Raw genomic sequence first — 19571 nt, forward strand, 5'->3', positions numbered from 1 at the left:
GAATCTGAAAATCACCAAAAATGGGCAACACCTTTCTTATTCGGTGTACGTCTGCACAGATAGGATGCATCTACATGATAGGAATCCAATGACACCTCCTTGGTGATCGTATAATTGAATCTGTGTGACTAATACGATTAGGAGAATCCCATTTCAAAATCAGATGTCCCCCCTTTTATTTAAGGAGAGGTTGAGTTAATGCAGTAGAGTCACAGCCGCGGGGCGACGGGCTTAACCATTCTGTCTGGGAACAAGGGGTGTTTAGGGTGGGCCGCGCAATTAGTCCTGACCCGCACTCGTAAACCCCCCTGTCTGTATACGACACAGTCAGAAGGTCTAGAGTCACTGCTCAGTTTCTATCCCAATGGTGCGTTCAGTGTTTTAATTCTACATGTTTCAAACTCCTGCCTCTTCCACCGCACCCCCCATGTCGCACATGCGCTTTCCTGCCTACCAAAGAGACCACCCTCTGCTCCATCCAGCCCCCCCTGCTCCCCCTCCTCCTTCTCCACCAGGGACCAAGGAGGTTTTCAGCACTTGCCACGGCAGCTCGCAATGGACAGCACCACAAAGACTCAGTGATCCCTCGCATCGCCCGGACGCTTGACAGAAACCACTACTGACAGGCCATCACGGTGTTCAGTAGGGACATCTAGAGAAAGTGGAAAAGTGAGACAGAGGGAAAGAAAGTGAAGTGCTCTGTGGACTACCCCTTAAAAATAGAAAAAGGTTTTGAATCTGCCCAAACAGGCATTTTCTTTCACACATCTCTTGTTGATCTAAAAACAGAATCCGCACAATGGAAGAAGACATGGACGAGGGGCAAACCCAGAAAGGTAAGAACGTATTCCTTTGCATGTTTTGGAGAGATTTCTTTAAGTGAATCTGACATGGGGTGCTTTGTGAGTGTGCAGCGGTGCCTCTGCAGAGACAATTGCACAAATGTTAGCCTTTTCCTTTATGAATAGGCGAGCAGCTGTTTGTGGTGATTCCTTTGTCCATTGAGTGTCAGCACTCCACTGAAGAGTGCACGTCTATATGTGCTGTTTGGGTAGTCAGAGGGGTGTGAACCGCTTCAGCGAGGGCTGGTCTGTCTTTGTTTGCTCGATAAGGCTTTCATGCTTGTCGCGATGACTGAGAGGGAAACACGAAGAGTGAAGAAGCAAACGAAGCTCCTGCACTCATTAATCCATCAGCTTTCAGCTTCTGCCCTTTGTGTACAAACACACAGACGTGTCTTGCGACATTCAGTGTGGATTTGATGCAGGGGTTTTCTTTTGTTCTTTCGCAGTGTTTGCTTTGTCTAAAGTGGAATTGCTATTTTTACCTCACCCCCCCCCCCCCCCCCCACACACCACCACCTTTTCTCTGCATGAATGATTTAGTGTATAGTTGGGAGGCACAACAGCGAGAGAGTGAAAGTATATATATTTGTGTTTACAAGTGGAGTGCAACATTGTGTTCATTCTAAAGCTTCCGCCGAAATGAAACATAAGTGGAGACCGACAGGATGCTGTTATCATATATCGTAGAACACACCTTTGTCTCTCCCTCCCTCTCAGATTTACTTCATGTGACAGGCATGGCTTCACATGTTTGTGTTTCCCTTCCCTTCCGCCTCTCCTCCCTGCAACCTCACAGGTGCACACATATGAGCTGAAGCAGTTGCTATGGCAGTGGCCAAGTGTGGTCATCATCTATTCTCCTGCTGATGAGATTTCAGTAGCAGTTCAGTGAGAGAGAGAGAGAGAGAGAGAGAGAGAGAGAGAGAGAGAGAGAGAGAGAGAGAGAGAGAGAGAGAGAGAGAGAGAGAGAGAGAGAGAGAGAGAGAGAGAGAGAGAGAGAGAGAGAGATAATGTTTGATTATATTAGTTATGCAGATACAATAGCTATGCAGGGATTCTATGTTGTTCCCCGTTGATTAAAGGGATTGACAATATTGCTGCAAGATCATTTATGACGGCGCTGTTTCCATGACAATTTGAAATGTTAGGCATATGCAGCGCCGGTCTTACAGATTTTGATCTTATACCTCTTGGTCGCCATTACTAGGTGTGTTCTCAGGCATTCCTGCTCAGAAAGCAGAATCTGTCAGGCTTGGCCACTAACATAAATGCTCAGCCAACTGAAAGATGCAGCCATGCAAGCTGTGCATGCATCTCTCTATGGCCACTTCCGTTCATTTAGGCCACGCTCAGGTTTGTAAAGAGTTAGTGCGCACTCATATACTGCGAGCTCCGTCTCTGGCCGTCCTTTTCTTCTGGATATCTAAAAGATTGTAAAACGTGCAAACAGAGGGCTGTAGATGTATTTTGTTGTTAAGTGCAGTCAGAGTCGTTCGGCACAAACCATCGCAGAGATGCAACGGAGAAACGTCTATCTTTTTTTTGGAGATGACGTAATTGTTTTTGTTGCCACTTGATAAACTTTGATAGATAGAAAGGTTGGTTTGGGGATTAAAACTCCAGCAGGGAAAAGAGGTTCAGGATAAAAATGTCCGATGCATAAAGGAAAAAAAGAGAGATAACCACATTCCCTCCACCGTACGTGACGTTTATGAACATTCCCACCGATAAAAATGAGTTTGTCAAAAAAGTAAACGGCCAACCTGTTACCTCAGAAGACGTTCAATCTGGTTCAGCTGCCAGACAAATGCACGCAGCCACCAGGGTGACATGTCTTCATGAATCACTGCCCACAAGTCACCACAGACAGACAAACTCCGAATGATTTGCGTCCAACATTTTCTCCATAACTCTTGAGTGGTTCATTCTTTGAAAGAAGGATTATGGTTTAAAACATTGGTATAATAAAAGGTGTACATATAGTATCGTGGAGACAACGCAAGCCTTCAAGGATGATTTCGGTAAGAGATGCTTTTTCTGACTCACAAAGTGTATGATATGCTAAAACTTAACACCTGGAGAGAGAAGGTTGAACCAGATCAAAGTTAGATACTACAGTCATGACGTGTCGATTGATAACTAACCTTTAAAGGATGCTTCTCTCTGTGTGGAGATGAAGGGCTGTAGATTCAAAGACTGGTCCCCATTAACTACCAGGCTACGATACGATCATGACCCAACATTCAGACGTATTGGTTACTAAAGCATTGCTCGATGTAAGACAGATATGTTGGATAATAGAACAAGGTAGCAGGGCTCACTGATCAGCTAACCCATGTGGGACTTGCAAACTGTCAGTTCTGTTCCTGGTTACTGAAGACAACAGATGATTGAAATGATTGCTCTGATGAAGCATGATGAACAATAAAGCCGCCCTGTCAGGTCTCGTTCCAAGTCACTTTGATTTCATGCCTTTCATTCGGTATATATCTGTAATCGTTCGTAAGGAACACTGCTCAGGTTAAACCCAAACTCTACATTCACACATGATAATAAACAGGTTGCCGAGATGTTGGCCCAAAGAAAACTACAATCAAAGATCAAGTCAGAGGTTGGACTGAACGTTCAGCTCACAGCACTGTAACAATATTTGTGTGCAGCCATGACGACTTTAAAAGCTCCTTGTTTACCTACGAGAGGGCCACTCTTTCATTACCAACGGTGTACTGTGTTTACTATCCATTAGAAATGTATGCCACTGTTAAAAGACAATTGAATATGTTATTGAAAATACACTTCACCCGAATAAACTGCAAACACTTTGACCACAGAAAAGGTGTCAATGAGTGCACTCCCAGCACGCTAACGTCTAATCTCAGATTATGAGTCAGATGCACCAGGTGGACTCTGCTCACTTCAGCTGCTAGCCAAATGTAGCAGTGCACACTATGTACCGCAGGAAGCCAAGCAACGCCCAACGCTTGAAAAGGCAGCTTTCACTAATGTGAACACAGAACTGAAATGATTTCTAAAGTAGTTTTGCAAATTAGCGCAAAATGGGCGATACCTTTTTTTATTTATTTTTAATAAGCCATGAACATTGTGGAGATTGTTCACCTTGGTGTTGTAAATTGTGGCTGAATGGAAACACTGAGGAAGGCACACCTGTTAGGATTTCCTGAGCCAAGAATCTACTGGGCAAGGCACCGCTTGTCCGTCTGTTTGATCCGTCTGATCAGGAAATTAACTTGGCATGACGAGAAATCCTTTTTTTACATTAGTCCAATAGCATGTCCCACGAACACAGCAGACTCAATGATAAAACTGAAGATATTGGAGTGTCGCTCTATTTTTTAAATGGTTCACCGGGTTTCAGGCTCACATATTAAATGTCACATTTGCATTGAGGTGAATTCACAAGAGGCTGCTTTGAATGCAGGTGAAGCAGTCAGACTGGAAGCTTGTTGGTAAACAGCACTACACTTGATTTTTCATTTAGCATGGTATATTTATAGAGTAAATAACTTCTTATGTATTATTCATTTGCACAACATTCATGAATGAATTCCTATATTTCCAAGAGCGTTCTTGTAATTCAGCGGGGTTGTCGGTCATCTTGCTTTAAAGAGCTGCTAACCCTGAAGAATTAAATTGGCTTCAATTGAGAGTTTGTGTCCCACGATGGCCTGAATGCGTTTCACCACTCTGACATAATAGCTTCAACTCACAGTACGTATCGCTTCTCCCTCCCTCTCTCCCTCCCTCATTGTTCTGAATCCTAACCTGCCCCGGCCCAGAGGAAGTCCAGGGAATTCCACCAATTGTTCTGATGAAATTCGTTGCAGCTATTAGAGGAGAACTTTTGAGGGGTTTTCTTATTTCGTATTGTTCTCACAGGAGTAACTCTGTAGTATGGATCTAAACATAATGATGCAATTTGACACCATTCCTGAAGAGCCCTTCTGGGTTCTTGCAATATCTTTAAACCATAATATGATGCATGCATGCATGCATATATATATATATATATATATATATATATATATATATATATATATATATATATATATATATATATATATATATATATATATATTTTTTTTTTTTTAAAACTAGGCCTACAATATACATATTTATATATTGAGAGATGGAAAACCCCTATAAATATGTTCTCTCTTTATTTGGCTCATTTCAAAAGATTCAAAAACATTTAAAATATAGAAAAAGAGAAAGAAAGAAATTTGGGTCAAGCTAAAATGTTCAGGTTCTTCAAAGAACGACGTATTTGGAAACAATAAAAACGTTTGTTACATTCGATCATGTAGTGAAGACAGGCTATCATCATGCTCTATTGTTTAAATCTTAAATCCCCACCACGCCTTGCTGCTCGCTGCCTGTGATGTTGGCCATTAAAACGTTTAAGCGGATTTCACCCAGCTGCACGCTGAAAATGTACAAATTGAAAGTAAAAGAACAACCCTCGTCTCTTCTTCGGAGGTTTCTTTTTGACATTAGCTGCTCGGTTCCTGGAGTGAACTCGCCGCAGACTAAAGACTCGTCCCTGATCAGCAGTCACGCAGTCGTGTTCAGACTCTTGTGGAAATCAGCGGCTGAGCTTTTAGACCTGGCCTGTAACGTCCCTTTTGGCCCAGAGGGGTTATCTGTGTAATGTGTCTCAGTCACTATTGTCCCACTGAATTTGTTGACATACAGTAAGTGGGTCATGGCTCTGAAGTACCCGGTCTATTCTCAGATTTTGCACTGCGGTTGACATGGCAACCATACTGGTTGATTAAACATGCGCAGAGGAGATGGGGGGGGGCGTGCGGGAGCTGAAAAAACCTGCTCGCTTCAGGGGAAGGGGGGCTGCGCATTAAATATAGGAAAGCAACGAGACATGTATTCACCCATTACTCTCAGACTGACACAGACACACCATCCCCCCACTGAGACCTCTCCCTCCCTCCTCCCTCTCTCTCTCTCTCTCTCTCTCTCTCTCTCTCTCTCTCTCTCTCTCTCTCTCTAGGACCAGGCTCACTGCCACCCCACCCCCATGCAGAACTCCTCTGGTAACAAGGAACTAATAACTGCTAGTGAAATGCGCAAAAAATGGAGTCTGATTAGATGTCTTGTGGTGGATGTGAAGTCAACACGAGGCAGACATAAAATTAGATCCTTTTCTTTTCTGTGACCCCCCCCCCCCCCCCCTTTATTTAATTCTGTTCATTTCCTCCTCCAACACAGCTGTCTTATTCTCTGTGGCTACAACTTCAGAAAAAGTCAAGCCTGTGTTCTTCAAAAAGAAAAGATCCATTTTAATTAGGGACGCATCAACAAACTCATTACGAGTCAACAGCATCTTTAAAACGCAATTATTCTGTAACAACCCAACATCGCTTTAATAAAAGAAAGTGCCACAGTCAGCAGTTTGTCTGGGAATATATGTGTGAAATGAGTTAGATAAGACAGCGATATAAAACAAAAACAACCCCCCCCCCCCTGTGGCTGATAGCTGATGCCATTGGGCCACACGAAGCTAAGGTAGTAAAGACAACTTGTTACGTTACTAAGCTCAGTTAAAAAGCAATATTTAAGTTACAAGTTACAGCAAAGTTCAAGTGTCTGCTTCAGTCTGTCCCGCTCATCTGGACTGCTGGGCCACAAACACTCAGGGGTCAATTCAACGAGTTACTTCCCGACACTGATACAGTACACGTCACTAGATTAATCGAGTCATTTCTTAAATATGGAGATCTCCTGCTCTTCTCAATTATTATATCTGTGACATTGTAAACTAATTAATTAAAGTAAATCTGGGAGATATTTGGTGGCTCTTTTAAATGTGCTGCAGTCAAACATCCATTCAGGTGAAAACAATCCAATCAATTGCAATAAGTATATCAACTTCTTTAAAAAAATAAAATATATATATATAAATCTAATGAACTTTAGTAATGTGAGAAATCAAATCAAGCGACATATTAAAAATATAAATATGATCAAACTCATTAAAAGGGCAGCACGTCCTTCGTTAGTGTCATGCTTTCTTTGAAGCACGTCATTTAGCTCCAAGCTTTTTATAAGGATAACCTGAGAGTGTGTGTGTGTGTGTGTGTGTGTGTCCCTTTTGCCTGTCGGATATGACACTGACAGATGGAGGAGAAGTAGGAGGTGGGAGGGGCCCTGGGAGGGGGGTCATCCTTTCTCTTTGTATTAGGGAGATGCCTTCTGTTGATTGGACCGCAGTGTTTGGGGTCATGAAGGCTTCACTTTTTTTTTTAGACAGAGGCTTTTTTTGTGTGGAGGATAAAAAAAATCTAAAAACTCTTTGTTCAAAATCCATTTAGCTAATCCTAATGTTGCCAGACTTTCAATTTTGGCAGGTGTTATTTATTTGATTAACACTCAGGGGGAGAAAAAAAAACCTTAGTTATTTTGTCCTTGTTAAGAAGACATAAGGAACAAAAGCAATTAAATCTGAGTGTTACTTCAAAACAATGATCTATTTTTAAAGCTCTTTAAACTCATGAACAATCTTTGGGGAGGGAATCCAAACTGTCAATTTGCCATAAAAACAATAACCAGAATATCTCCATCGCTTCCTGCTTAACCAAAACCAATTAATGAGCACACGTGAGATCATTCATCATTGCTTCTATTGCTGTGTTTAAACAAACTGAGCCAAAGTCAAATATGCCAAATTCCCAGCTTGACTTGCTGCGGGTCAGAGCGGGTCAGAGCGGGTCAGAGCGGGTCAGAGCGGGTCGGAGTGCTACACACTGTGAGCAAGATCAATTCAAATATGTGCGCCTCCTCATCAAGCAGGGGATCTTTTATTTTCATCGCAGGTAATGTTGGGCTAAGCAGAAAGCATGAATAATGAATGTGAGAGGCTTGTGCTCTGCTGCACTGTGCCGCTTCTAAATTATGGATCAAGCATCCAGTAGCTCTCCGAGTCACCGACGCACCACCACTTGCCATCTTTCACCAGCTCCATCTGAGAGCCGGTTAAGATCGATGAAGAGTTACAGAGAGGAAACGAGAGGAGGTTCTGTGTAACGCAGGGGAGGACGTGCATCAGGTAATGTCTTCACTGCGTTAATCAAACGCCGTATCACAGCAGCCGGAAAGCAATCATAGCGTGGGCCAGCTTTAATTATCCTCGAAATGTGTGTGGAACATGCAAGAATATTAAAAACACTGCAGCTTCGACTGAATGGACTCCCCTCCATATTCATTAGATTATATAATACAATATTTACTATTCACAAGTCATTTCATTTCCTAATAGGAGTTAGGAAATTAAAGGCAGACAATCAATACAACTTCACTCTGGTTACGTCCTCGCACTAAAGCTTCCATCTTACCCCGTGACTTCATCTGCAACCGTTTCCATGGAAACAACTCTTCCTCTCAGTCAAGTCACAAGACGACTTATTTAGTTGTTGCTCGCAAAACTACTAAAGCGCAAAGCAGGCAGGCCGGCTCTGCTGCGTGTGTCGGTAATGATCAGTGACGACATCATGACTTTTTGATTTGAGTCACGCTGTTGTACATCAGGGGAAAGTAAACTGTATTAGAAATGAAGAACAGCGAGCCGTCAGCTCCAACTGGTTTAATCTGTCTGCAGAAGTGTAAATAATGCAGCGGTAATAAACCTTGATTGAGGCCATGACATGAATAATTTATATGACTGCTCATCTCCCTCCATGTAGAGCACAAGCTCCCAACATCTCCAGCGCCAAATTTAACCAGCACGTCTCAAAAGGTGGGGAAAGAAAAACAACATGAATTCTCTCGAAAAAATGGAAACAGCTTGATCCCCATGCAAGGTTGTAGTAACTGCAGGTGATTAGTGAACGAATATGCATCTCACTTCAGCAAACAAAAACCCAATTTTGAGATTCAATACGAAAAGAAATGATAAAGTTTCCATGTGCTTCATGAAAAACCCAAACAGTTTCCCCACACATGACATTGAGGCTAAAATAAGTGTCAACGTACAGTATTTAATCATCTGTTCACTTGCCTGTGGACAGTTTGATCTTTTACACTCGCTTAAACAGGCACACTGACCCAGAGCATGAAGGGCATCAATAAATCCTGTCGCTGCCTGATATGATAGGACAACTCCAGATAATGATTCCAAGGAGCGGTGACAGAATCACTTACGACGTATTGAAAACATGGCTATAGGTATTGCATCACGCATTACTGGCGTTTAATGGAACATAGTTTATTTTAATGGTAATGACGATTAAGAAATCCACCAACTGTAGCAACAACACATCAGAATGCAATGCATCTGAAAGAGACTTTGCATTTTGAATGAAGACAATCACAAACACTCCACTGCTGAATGGTAACACTTGCAAGCAATTTACATAAATCCACCTGTGATTAAAAGCAAAATGGCCAAAAGTATTCTCGGAAACAACTGAGAACTGTGAGGACAAGATAAGTTGAATCACAAAACAAATGGTATGAAATCATCTGAATATATCCGTCATGACTACACCATGCATTGGGCTTAAATTGTCATCCATGAGGCGGCACCAGATGTACTGGCTCACAGGGAGTCCTTTCCATTTCAACCTACTCCAGGTTGTCACACTCATGAAGGTGTGAATTGGTGTGATGGTGCCTGTGAATGGATGTCAGATGGCACCGTCAGTACCTGACCAATAGGTGAGGTGTCTGCTGTACTTGATAACCCTCGCCAGGTAATGTCCCAGCAAACAGCAACCCTGTTGATTTGGACGAAAACCTACAGAAATCTCCCCCATCAAGGTGTGAACCTCCTGCTTAAACCTCCACTTGAGCATAAACTGGGCATATTTCCAATTTAGCACGATTGAGGCCAGAAAACCTCCAACACCACGTCCAACAACGTCTATTTCAATTGAGGTATTTATATTTCTCAAAACTGTAGCTGACCTGGGTCGATTATAATTAGTGAGAAAAGCTGCAGAGGTTTTAGGGAAATCGTAAGACAAAAGTAGGGAGGTAGAATCAGCGAGGAAGCCTAGACGAGGGACGGAGTTGCACCAAGTGTCTGAGCGTTCGGCACAGCCCAGCAGGCGGACCAGCTACTTGGTATTCCACTCAGGTTTGGATCAGAGTCAGAGGAGGAGGTGGAGGAGAAGGAGGGGGGGGGGGGCTCTTGCTTTGTAACAGAGGTGAAGAGACAGCGGGATAACCACAAAAGGAGATGATGCTAAAAAACATCCTTGATGAACGATCCTGAAATATTTTATTATCTCTACAACAATGAGGATGAAAAGCGAACATGGAGTCTCTCTTCTGAACGAGGACAGCCGTGTGAATGCAGATGAATTCAATCACGGGCCACGATAGTGATGTAATCATACTCTCTCCATTGTAATACAGATTTAAATGAAGAGTTACAAATTGATTCAAAATTGGCTGGGCTTTGTGGAAAATGTGTTTGCGATGCACCGCAAGACCCTGTAAAGTCTGGTTTTGTTAGGTGCTTACACGGGAAATAAACTCCACTTGTGTTGTGGCGTGTACCTCAACACGCACACATGCAGACACACGCACACACAATACATAAGCACGACGGGGAGACTCATAAATCTAAGCAATTCATACAGACACACTCGCATGCACTAGTATTTACAGACTCAGCTTCTCTGTGAGCAATCTGTGCGACAGGAGATTGAAGTTGAAGCGGCGCAGCGATTAGTCACCTTAAGGACCGCCGGCGACAGGAAGCTGGGCAAAGAAGAATGGGGTTAAAAGTCAGGCTCACTATGTAAAACTCGGGCTGAGTTTTTAAGTGCTGAATAAAATGTCAGAATCCTCTGTAGGGCTGAGAGACCGATGGAACGAATATGCTGCACAAACTAAGATTACAGGGAAGCCAGATCCCTGCATAGATAAAGAGAAAGTGGCCAATAAATATCTTACTGCATTTCGTGGCTTTGAATGTAGTCGTGTTCGTGCGTGCAGGGCAGGAATCCTGTCTCACTCTGTGTCACAGCGCACCACAGAAACGTCCGTCCATCCCGTGTTTTACAGTCCTCTTCTGTTTGTGTTGACTAATAGTTGTATCTCTTTGTGTGTGTCTCCAGGGTGCCTTGAATGCTGCATCAAATGCCTTGGTGGAATACCTTACCCATCCCTTATAGCCACCATCTTGCTGTACGCGGGCGTGGCTCTGTTCTGCGGCTGCGGACATGAGGCCCTGTCTGGAACCGTCACCATCCTCCAGAACTACTTCGAGGTGGTGCGGAGCCCTGTGGATGCGCTGGACGTCTTTACCATGTGAGTAGAAGAGGGTCAAACTGGATTTAGGCGTTAAAGAAACTATTATTTACCCTAAAGAATTGGCTAATTCGCATACTCACAAAGGGGGGGGGAAACCCATCAAACACGCTCTACGACACAGCCCACACCACACGCTCCACACCGCAGCAAATCTCCAAATTCAGACTTGTTCCCTTCTCAAGTATAAAGTGTAACGTTGTGTTGTCATCGATGTTTTCAGTGGTTCTCTCTTCATTCTTCAGGATTGACATTATCAAGTATGTGATCTACGGCATTGCTTCGGCTTTCTTCGTCTACGGCATCCTGCTGATGGTGGAGGGCTTCTTCACCAGCGGAGCCATTAAAGATCTGTATGGAGACTTCAAGATCACCACCTGCGGACGCTGTGTCAGCGCTTGGGTAGGGCTAACATTTCACCACATATTAACTGTCAAATTAAACTTACCGTTATGATGGCCTACTGGTGATGGCCTGGTGGTCTAGTGGTACGCCTTCCAGACAAAACACTAGAACGTTGGGAGTTCAATACCAGGCTGCCACCCTGAGCAAGGTACTTAACCCTGAGGGAGACTGTCCCTGTACTTAGTTCAATGTAAGTCGCTCTGGATAAGAGCGTCTGCTAAATGGCCTGTAATGTTTATTGTTGTAATTATAATAATGATATCTTCTACTGTGGATAAGCTTTCATTGCTGCTGTGCATTTCAAAGAATCACGTGGTTATCTAAAGGGCAGGTACTTCCAGGGGAGTTTCCCTTCGAAGGTGTAGTTCTCACCACTCATGCTGTTGGTTTTTACCAAATCACGTCAGCCTGTCAGGTGTTTTCAACAGAAAGTATATTTTATAAACCCAGTGTAGACATTGTTATTGGGTCCCGTCAAATATTAATCAAATATTATGGATTGTTCAACTCTAAATGTGCAATATGTAGGAATTGAGCAAGCAATTTCAAATCAGGCAGCAACACATGCTTCTGTGCACTGAATGATTTTCCTAATTTGCATGCGTTTGTGTAGATTATTTCAAAAAAAGATTCCTAATCCTAATTCCTAATGCCTGCACTTTGTCACATTTGAAGTGCTCTAAAATTACATTAAAAGCATCCATCCAAAATAATTGTATTATACCGCCATAACAATAAAGAATTAGGAGCACTCTCACACAGAGCATATCAGAGAGCCCGCAGCAATCCTAACAAGATTATCTTGTGGATATAATTGCTTCGCAAATCTGAAGCTCCACGGGGAGCCAACGGAAATGAGCTACGCTGTGGTATTTGTGGTCACTGGGGTCATTAAGTTTGTATGCACTAATCTTGTGCCCATGGAAATATCCAAACCAAAATAAGACAGAAATGAACATGTGGTGGCTTGGGAAGGTGACAGGTGCACAGCAGACAGTGTGTGTCCCTCAAGAGGCCCTGGACGTGCATCAGGATATACAACAACACGATGTGTTAATCGACACAGTACCTAAACATGATCTGTGTTCCTCTGTTGCCATTGCAGTTCATCATGCTGACATACATCTTCATGCTGGCTTGGCTCGGAGTGACTGCTTTCACCTCCCTCCCAGTCTTTATTTATTTCAACATCTGGAATATTTGCCAAAATGCTACCGTGCTGGAGGGGGCCACACTCTGCCTGGACCCACGCCAGTATGGTAAGGATTTGATATTCTGTCTCCATTTCTTTACCTCCCGCTGTTCAGATTATTGCTGAACACCTCTCTCATCTATGTTGAACAGTCTTCCTGGGAAGGTTGTTCCCTCGCAACTCACCCAGTAGACTATAACGCTTATTTAACAAGTAAAGTGTCTAGTTTGTTAATCTCCTCTTCCAATTCAGGATGTATAATGCAACGTTTAAGGCTATGGGGAATTGAGATAAATTACTATAATGACCCAATCAAATAAATGTACAATATATTGTTCCTCAAATTACTATCCTGCAAACTGTAATGATCCAGAATAACGTTATGTTAAGATAGGATGAAGGTCCATCACATCAGTAGCTTATATGGCCGACTCGTTATTTTTAATTAGTGCCACATCTCTCAGCCCATTAGCCACCGGCGGCCAATAATACCGCCTCTGTGTCAACAACCATTTCAGCTGCCACCATCATATTCTAGGCCTACGCTTTGCCTGTGTGTGACATTGTTTACATTATGTCTGTATTATAAGGGTTTAAGTGTACATATGATGCTTTTTGTCACTTCTTGCACTTTGTTGTTGTCGGCTCTTTGTCTACATGCTGCTCATTAGTTTCCACACATGCTTTATTTGATTTATTCCCAGGTATTGTGCCAATTGCTGAGGCGAAAACAGTGTGTGCTGGATCAGAGAAGTTTTACAAGATGTGTGAATCCAATGAGGTAAGATATAAAGAATACAAGTATCAAAACGTGTTACTAATTACTGTTATGTTGCTAATGCATAAATGCAAATACTGGAAGGAGAATCGTACGCATTAGACAAAAGATTATGACAGTTGGCCGGTTTGAATGCAAACAACAGCTGGACAGTTGGGACAGTCGTTCAAAAGATCTGTTGCTCCCCACAAGCCACAATGACACATCAAACACACATTACTTGGAAAGGAACACCGCTGCCTTGGTGCCCTTGAACAAGGCACTTTCCTCAGCTGCTCTGATGAAGCTGCTCAGAGGCCCGCTGTACTTCCGGCGAGCTTGCTCGGATCACACCCATCTTCAAACTCAGCCTTCATTTTGATCTTTACTTCACACCTGTGATGTGTTGTGATGCCAAATCAGGCCACAGAGGTAAAAACGGGGGAACCAATGGCCCCTTCACCCCCCTCTTGCTCAGACCGCGGACATCTTCCAACTCAGCCTTCATTTTGATCTCATGTGCACATCTTTAACGTTTTGTGATGCCAAATTGGACCAGGGGCGTAAAGAGTGCGGGGGCAAAGGGGCCATTGCTTGTACCACGCCCATTTTTGGATATCAATCACAAATCTGTACAAATACATTTTAGACTGCATCTCGCACGGTTGTGACGTAATCACGGTGACAAAATCTGTCCACAGACAGACAGAAACAGAACTCCAAACCTCCTCTGTGGTAGTTCCCGCTACAGCAGGTGTCACCAGGAGCACATTTGGCGATGACGACACACACACAGACTCACACGTTGAAAACAATACCAGCGTCGCTGTCGTGGCTGCTAACAACAACTGCTGACTGCTATTATTGGTTACATGCAAAACAGAAAAGGCATGTTAAAGTACAACATGAATCCTATAATGAATGATAAAGTGTTTGTGGATGTAAATAATAATGAACTGAATGTTGCATTTCCCAGCAGGATTTTCATTGACAGACGTCCACTAATGCTCCAAGAGTAACATGTGCTGTGATTTGTTTTTGCTACAGCTGGACATGACATTCCACCTGTTCATCTGTGCCCTCGCTGGAGCAGGAGCTGCTGTTATTGCTATGGTGAGACGCCAATAAAACTTAAATACAAAACATAACTAAAAAAATCTTTCAAATCAACCACAAGACAGAAGAACACGTTTCATTTACACGTTTATATTTAAATGCAGACGCCACAGATGGCACCCTATGCTGGTTGGAGTTTTTATTTATATATTTCTTTACTAATGCACCACCTTATATTCCTCTTTGGTGTTAGCATGTCATTTCGGCAGTGGTAGAAGTTAAACGTTTTTGATAATGAAAGATAATGTGTCATGTGTTTTGTTGTGGCTGGTTCACGGCTGGTTCACGGCTGGTTCATGGCAAGCCTGTGTTGTGTTTGCTTGTGAGAGAATAGCTGTAGATGGGAGAGAAGGCATTTTGGCGCAGTGAAAAAGACAGGGTTTGTCTTCCCTCCCTCTTTCGGAGGCGCCAGGCATGTCATGGCCGTTGTCATGGAAACAGGGAGAAGAAAGGCTCTGAGATAGTTGCAAACATCGCTCAGTAATTTGTGAGAAGCCATTTTCTGAGACAGTGTTTGCTATTCAGGGATGATGGTGCAAATTGTGGCAGGACTCTGTCTCTGTACATGCTCATTTTTTCCCCAGCTGATGACGGAGAAACATTCATCTCAACAGAGATGCTGATGCATCCCAGTAATGAGATGCCCTCAAAGGCAGCTTCAGAGCCAGAAACAGTGCTAAAAAAGAAGGAATTCTTCAGAATTCAGTGTTTGAATCTCTAATTTGTGTTAGCACATCAGAAACGAAGAGCACCGCCGCTATGAACACCGCCATTCCTTGTGAAAAGAAAAGCTGTGTAACAACCTCAGTCATTAAAGCACAATACATTCATTATATTCTTAGCTGCCATGGTAACAAGTCCAAGGGAACATTTTTGCATTATGCTGCCACCTGCTGGGTCATTGGAAATGTCCTCCTTAATTTAAAGGGCCAGTATACCCAAACAAGCTTTACAAGTGTATTAATTGCATTTTAAATAACACATAGGTAGTCTAAGTTGCATGCACAAAAGATAATAACACTAAGAATTGAATAATAATGTCTACATTATATTCTGATTAGAGCAGGGGTGTCTCATGTTAGTTTAGGGGCCACATGCAGCACAATTTGATCTCAAGTGGGCCGGACCAGTAAAATCAGAGCATAATAACATATAAATAACCACAACTCCAAATGTTTCCTTCGTTTTAGAGCAAAAAAGTTCATTCTGAAAATGTTCAAATTTATCTTTATTACCAAACATTATGAACAACCTGAAATGTCTTAAGAAAAAAAGGTGAAATAGTATTAGTTTATCATTTACACATGTGTGTTAAAGCTTACTGATCACAGTGTATCTACAAAGACACAACACATTTCCTCACAGGTATCTGGAACAGTATTTTACTTTATGATTAAAACAACTCCTTTTTACACTTTGCAAAGTCATCCCGCGGGCCGGATTGAACCCTCTTGGCGGGCCGGTTCTGGCCCCTGAGCCGCATGTTTGACACCCCTGGATTAGATGATATGCAGTATAAAATCTGCATTCACAATTCAATTTGAGGAGGCAAATATGAACACAAATCATAGAAGGCAGATCTTATGTGATTTGTGAAAAACTGGCTTTGCATTGTTGTCACGCTTCATAACTTTCCACTTCTCACAGATCCACTACTTGATGGTGCTGTCTGCCAACTGGGCCTACGTGAAGGACGCCTGCCGGATGCAGAAGTACGAGGACATCAAGTCAAAGGAGGAGCAGGAGCTTCATGACATCCACTCCACTCGCTCCAAGGAGCGTCTCAACGCCTACACATAAAGACCAGCGTGAGGCCTGGCCCTGCCACTCCGGCCTCTCTCCCTCTCTTTCTCTCCTCTGTCTTTCTCTCTGTCTCTCTCTACCATCCCCTCCCGAGGGGGGGCGGATGGCGCCTAGGGCCCTCGCCACTGCTGATGTCACTGGTGCGTCATATGACAATGTGGTCTGGGGGGGACGTCACACAAACCTCCTCAGTCACAAACAGCATTTCAGATGAAAAAAAAAAAAGCCCCTTTACCTCTCTCATGGATGGTGTTATGATTATCATTATGGCCGTTATATTATTCTTGAAACAAAGTTGTTTAGTGCCGATAGTAGTCTTAGTGTAGTTAGTAGAATCAGAAGTAGCAGTAGTATTTCTTTCTTTTTTACTTTTGAATCATTTGCGTACAGTTGTTTTATTTTTCTTAATTTCTTTATTTGATGCTTCGTGTCATTTTGCTCTCATGCATAATTTATTTTTTGCTGATTTCTGAGGGGGTCAACAGGGGCTTAAAAGGGTTTTCAAGCACATTTCTCGTGTCGTGTGTCTGGAGATTTCATGTTCAAAAACGATGTACTGTATGTGAACGGGTGGTTAGTTTTGAAAATATTTTAAATGTCACAACGCAACCATTAAGCATCATAAGCCTTTGTCATACCAGTATTCCCAGGGATTAAAAACCGCTTTCATATGAAAGTATTCAATCTGTTTTTTCTATTTGAAGTTATTCAATACCAATACAACACAATACGAAATACCAAATCATTAGAGTAAAGCAAATATTTGCTAGACGTGCCAAGCCTGTTAAACAGGAAACAATGACTTTGATGGAAATCAAAGATGCGATTAGTCAATTCTAGATAAATTATGGGTTATTTTATGATAATCTTGCCAATTTAAATGTACTTTAGGACTGTGAAGGATTCCATCGTCTTTGAATCACGAGCCACAAAAGCACATGCAAACATGCTTTCATAAGCCCTTTTTTTAATTTCTTAAAAGTGGAACTTTATAAATACAAATTTCCTGTCTTAGCAGAACTCTGCACTGTAAATACTGATATATCAAATCATACCTATATGTTAAGCACTGACATTAAGGACAATACATGTGAGAATAAGATGAGGTCACTCTGGGTCGGTGCACTCTGCATCTACCCGTCTCAACCCGAAAAGAAACCCTGACAGTTGTTGGTGTAATGGCACTCCTTGGTGAATTGTCAGATGTGAGAAAAGTGTGTGTCACAGTGATTTTGTTCATGACAGTAACTGTAACTTGCTTACACATCCTGATGCCACTACAAAAAGGTGGCCTGTCAGTTCATTGCCTGGCAAAATGTGTTTTTGTCGGTATTCCTAAAAGCTAGTTTCATGCACTTATTTGACCATTTCTGTGCTCTCTCTAGATGTAAGCGCATTGGTGTTCAACTCAAAGTTGGATAACTGTACTGTTAGTAAAGACTGTGAATATAGATGTTTTTCGTGGCATGGACATGCATTAATATAGTCTTAATGACTCAAAAGTTACTTTATTCCACTTCTTTATTTTTACACTTTTGACTGTCTTGCTGGATCAACCCTTTGTTTATATGTGCAGTACTAAACCTCCCACGCTTACCGCGTTATGCTACTGATATTAGAAACTGTAGTCTTTGAGTTGTGTCTATTTAGTTTGTGATGAGCTCTCAACCATGTCTTAAAACTAATACTTGTACCAACATTGCTTACTCTGTAATGATCTGAAAAATGCTTTCAGCTTTCTCCTTGTATTAGTCTTTTGTACTTTCACTACGAATGCTTAGTAGCAGGCTTTAAATTGAATATGTTTTGTACATTCATGTGCCAACAGCTTGAAGTGGCTTATTTGACCTGTATGATCAAATTTGCTTGCATTAATAAAATTCACTTGTGTACTTGTTAATAAATACTTTGCGTGTCTTGTGTCCATTTTGTTTTGATGTCCTGCTGGTAGTACAGGATTTTTAATAGCTACCGTATGAGCCGATAAATCACTGTTATTAAATGTGAAATATGATCAGGCGGGATTAGATTGTCCAGAGATGGATTATTATTTTAAAAGAAACAAAAAGGAAATACAATCAGTACAACCTCCCACCACTAGGTGTCTCCCTTTCCTCTCAGACAATCCAGATAAAGAGTTGGCAGCCAAAAGGAGTGACGTACATCTGCATCAGTAAGATTATGAAGCACTCTTATATTGTTTGTTAATACAGAAGGTATATGAAGCCAGTAAAAGTGCGAGGATCAAAGGCGTAGAATTAGAATAAATAATACAACAACGTACAGTTTCTAAATGAACAGATTCTGTGCAACGTTGTTCACTAATAAAACTTGAGTCCAGGGTTTCTAGTCTCGGGTGCAGGTGAGTTGATTTTGGTGGTAAATAGATACTTAATTTCTACCTTTGCATCAGCCAAATCCCAAAGTTATGTTTGTAAAGTTACAGAATCAGTTTCAAATAAAGATTTCAATAGTAGGATTGATGTCACTCTCTATGCCACCAAGATGGAGGATTGTCTAAAGCTTTGCACTTTTAGTTTACATGTGCATTAAAGGTTAATGTTTTACTTAAGGTATCAAAAGTAAAAGCACTCATTATGCAGAATGGCTCTTTTAAAAGTGTACCATTATAGAATATTATTCTGTTTTTAAATTGCTAACAAATACATGTAAGAGCTTTTTAATGTTGCAGTTCATCAGTTACAATCCAGCGCTGACAGGGATACACTACTGTGGGACTGTCATCGACAGGCAGGTTGAGTTTGGCCCTGTGTCCTAAATCACTGGTGCACCCAGTCAGGTAATAAATCACATCCAAGATTACACAATGCACCTTAGTGCCAGACATAACTCACTCACACATCTTACATGTGGCCTTCAGCTCAATAATACATTTACATTGAAGGAAAGTCTTGATAGTCAGAGGGTCAGAATGCCAAAAAACAAGAAAATACCTTTCCCTATCAATGTAATTCAGAATGCAGTTTAGTTGTATGGGGCAAGGTTGAGACATTAATATTACATAAAGAAAATCAATAGTGAGGTTGTGAACTGAATGGATTAACAAAGGCGTGGCTGATAGCCTGACGAGAAACCTTTCCAGAATTAGCTGATTAGCGTCATGTCCAAATGGCTGCACCTGCCACGTCGCCTAGCTTGCGTG

At 42.1% G+C, this 19571-nt stretch overlaps 1 protein-coding gene across 1 annotated transcript; it reads left to right on the forward strand.

Annotated features, from left to right (window-relative positions):
• The first annotated feature begins 427 nt into the window (after positions 1 to 427).
• On the forward strand, positions 428 to 18324 carry gpm6aa (glycoprotein M6Aa). The gene is made up of 7 exons (XM_029441051.1): positions 428 to 836; positions 10943 to 11135; positions 11381 to 11537; positions 12646 to 12799; positions 13437 to 13513; positions 14537 to 14602; positions 16253 to 18324. Exons 1-7 carry the CDS (start codon positions 800 to 802, stop codon positions 16403 to 16405), a joined length of 837 nt encoding a protein of 278 aa, XP_029296911.1. The 5' UTR covers positions 428 to 799; the 3' UTR covers positions 16406 to 18324.
• The last annotated feature ends 1247 nt before the right edge of the window (positions 18325 to 19571 follow it).

This window comes from Cottoperca gobio, chromosome 10, assembly GCF_900634415.1.
Source record: "Cottoperca gobio chromosome 10, fCotGob3.1, whole genome shotgun sequence".
Lineage (NCBI taxonomy): Eukaryota > Metazoa > Chordata > Actinopteri > Perciformes > Bovichtidae > Cottoperca > Cottoperca gobio.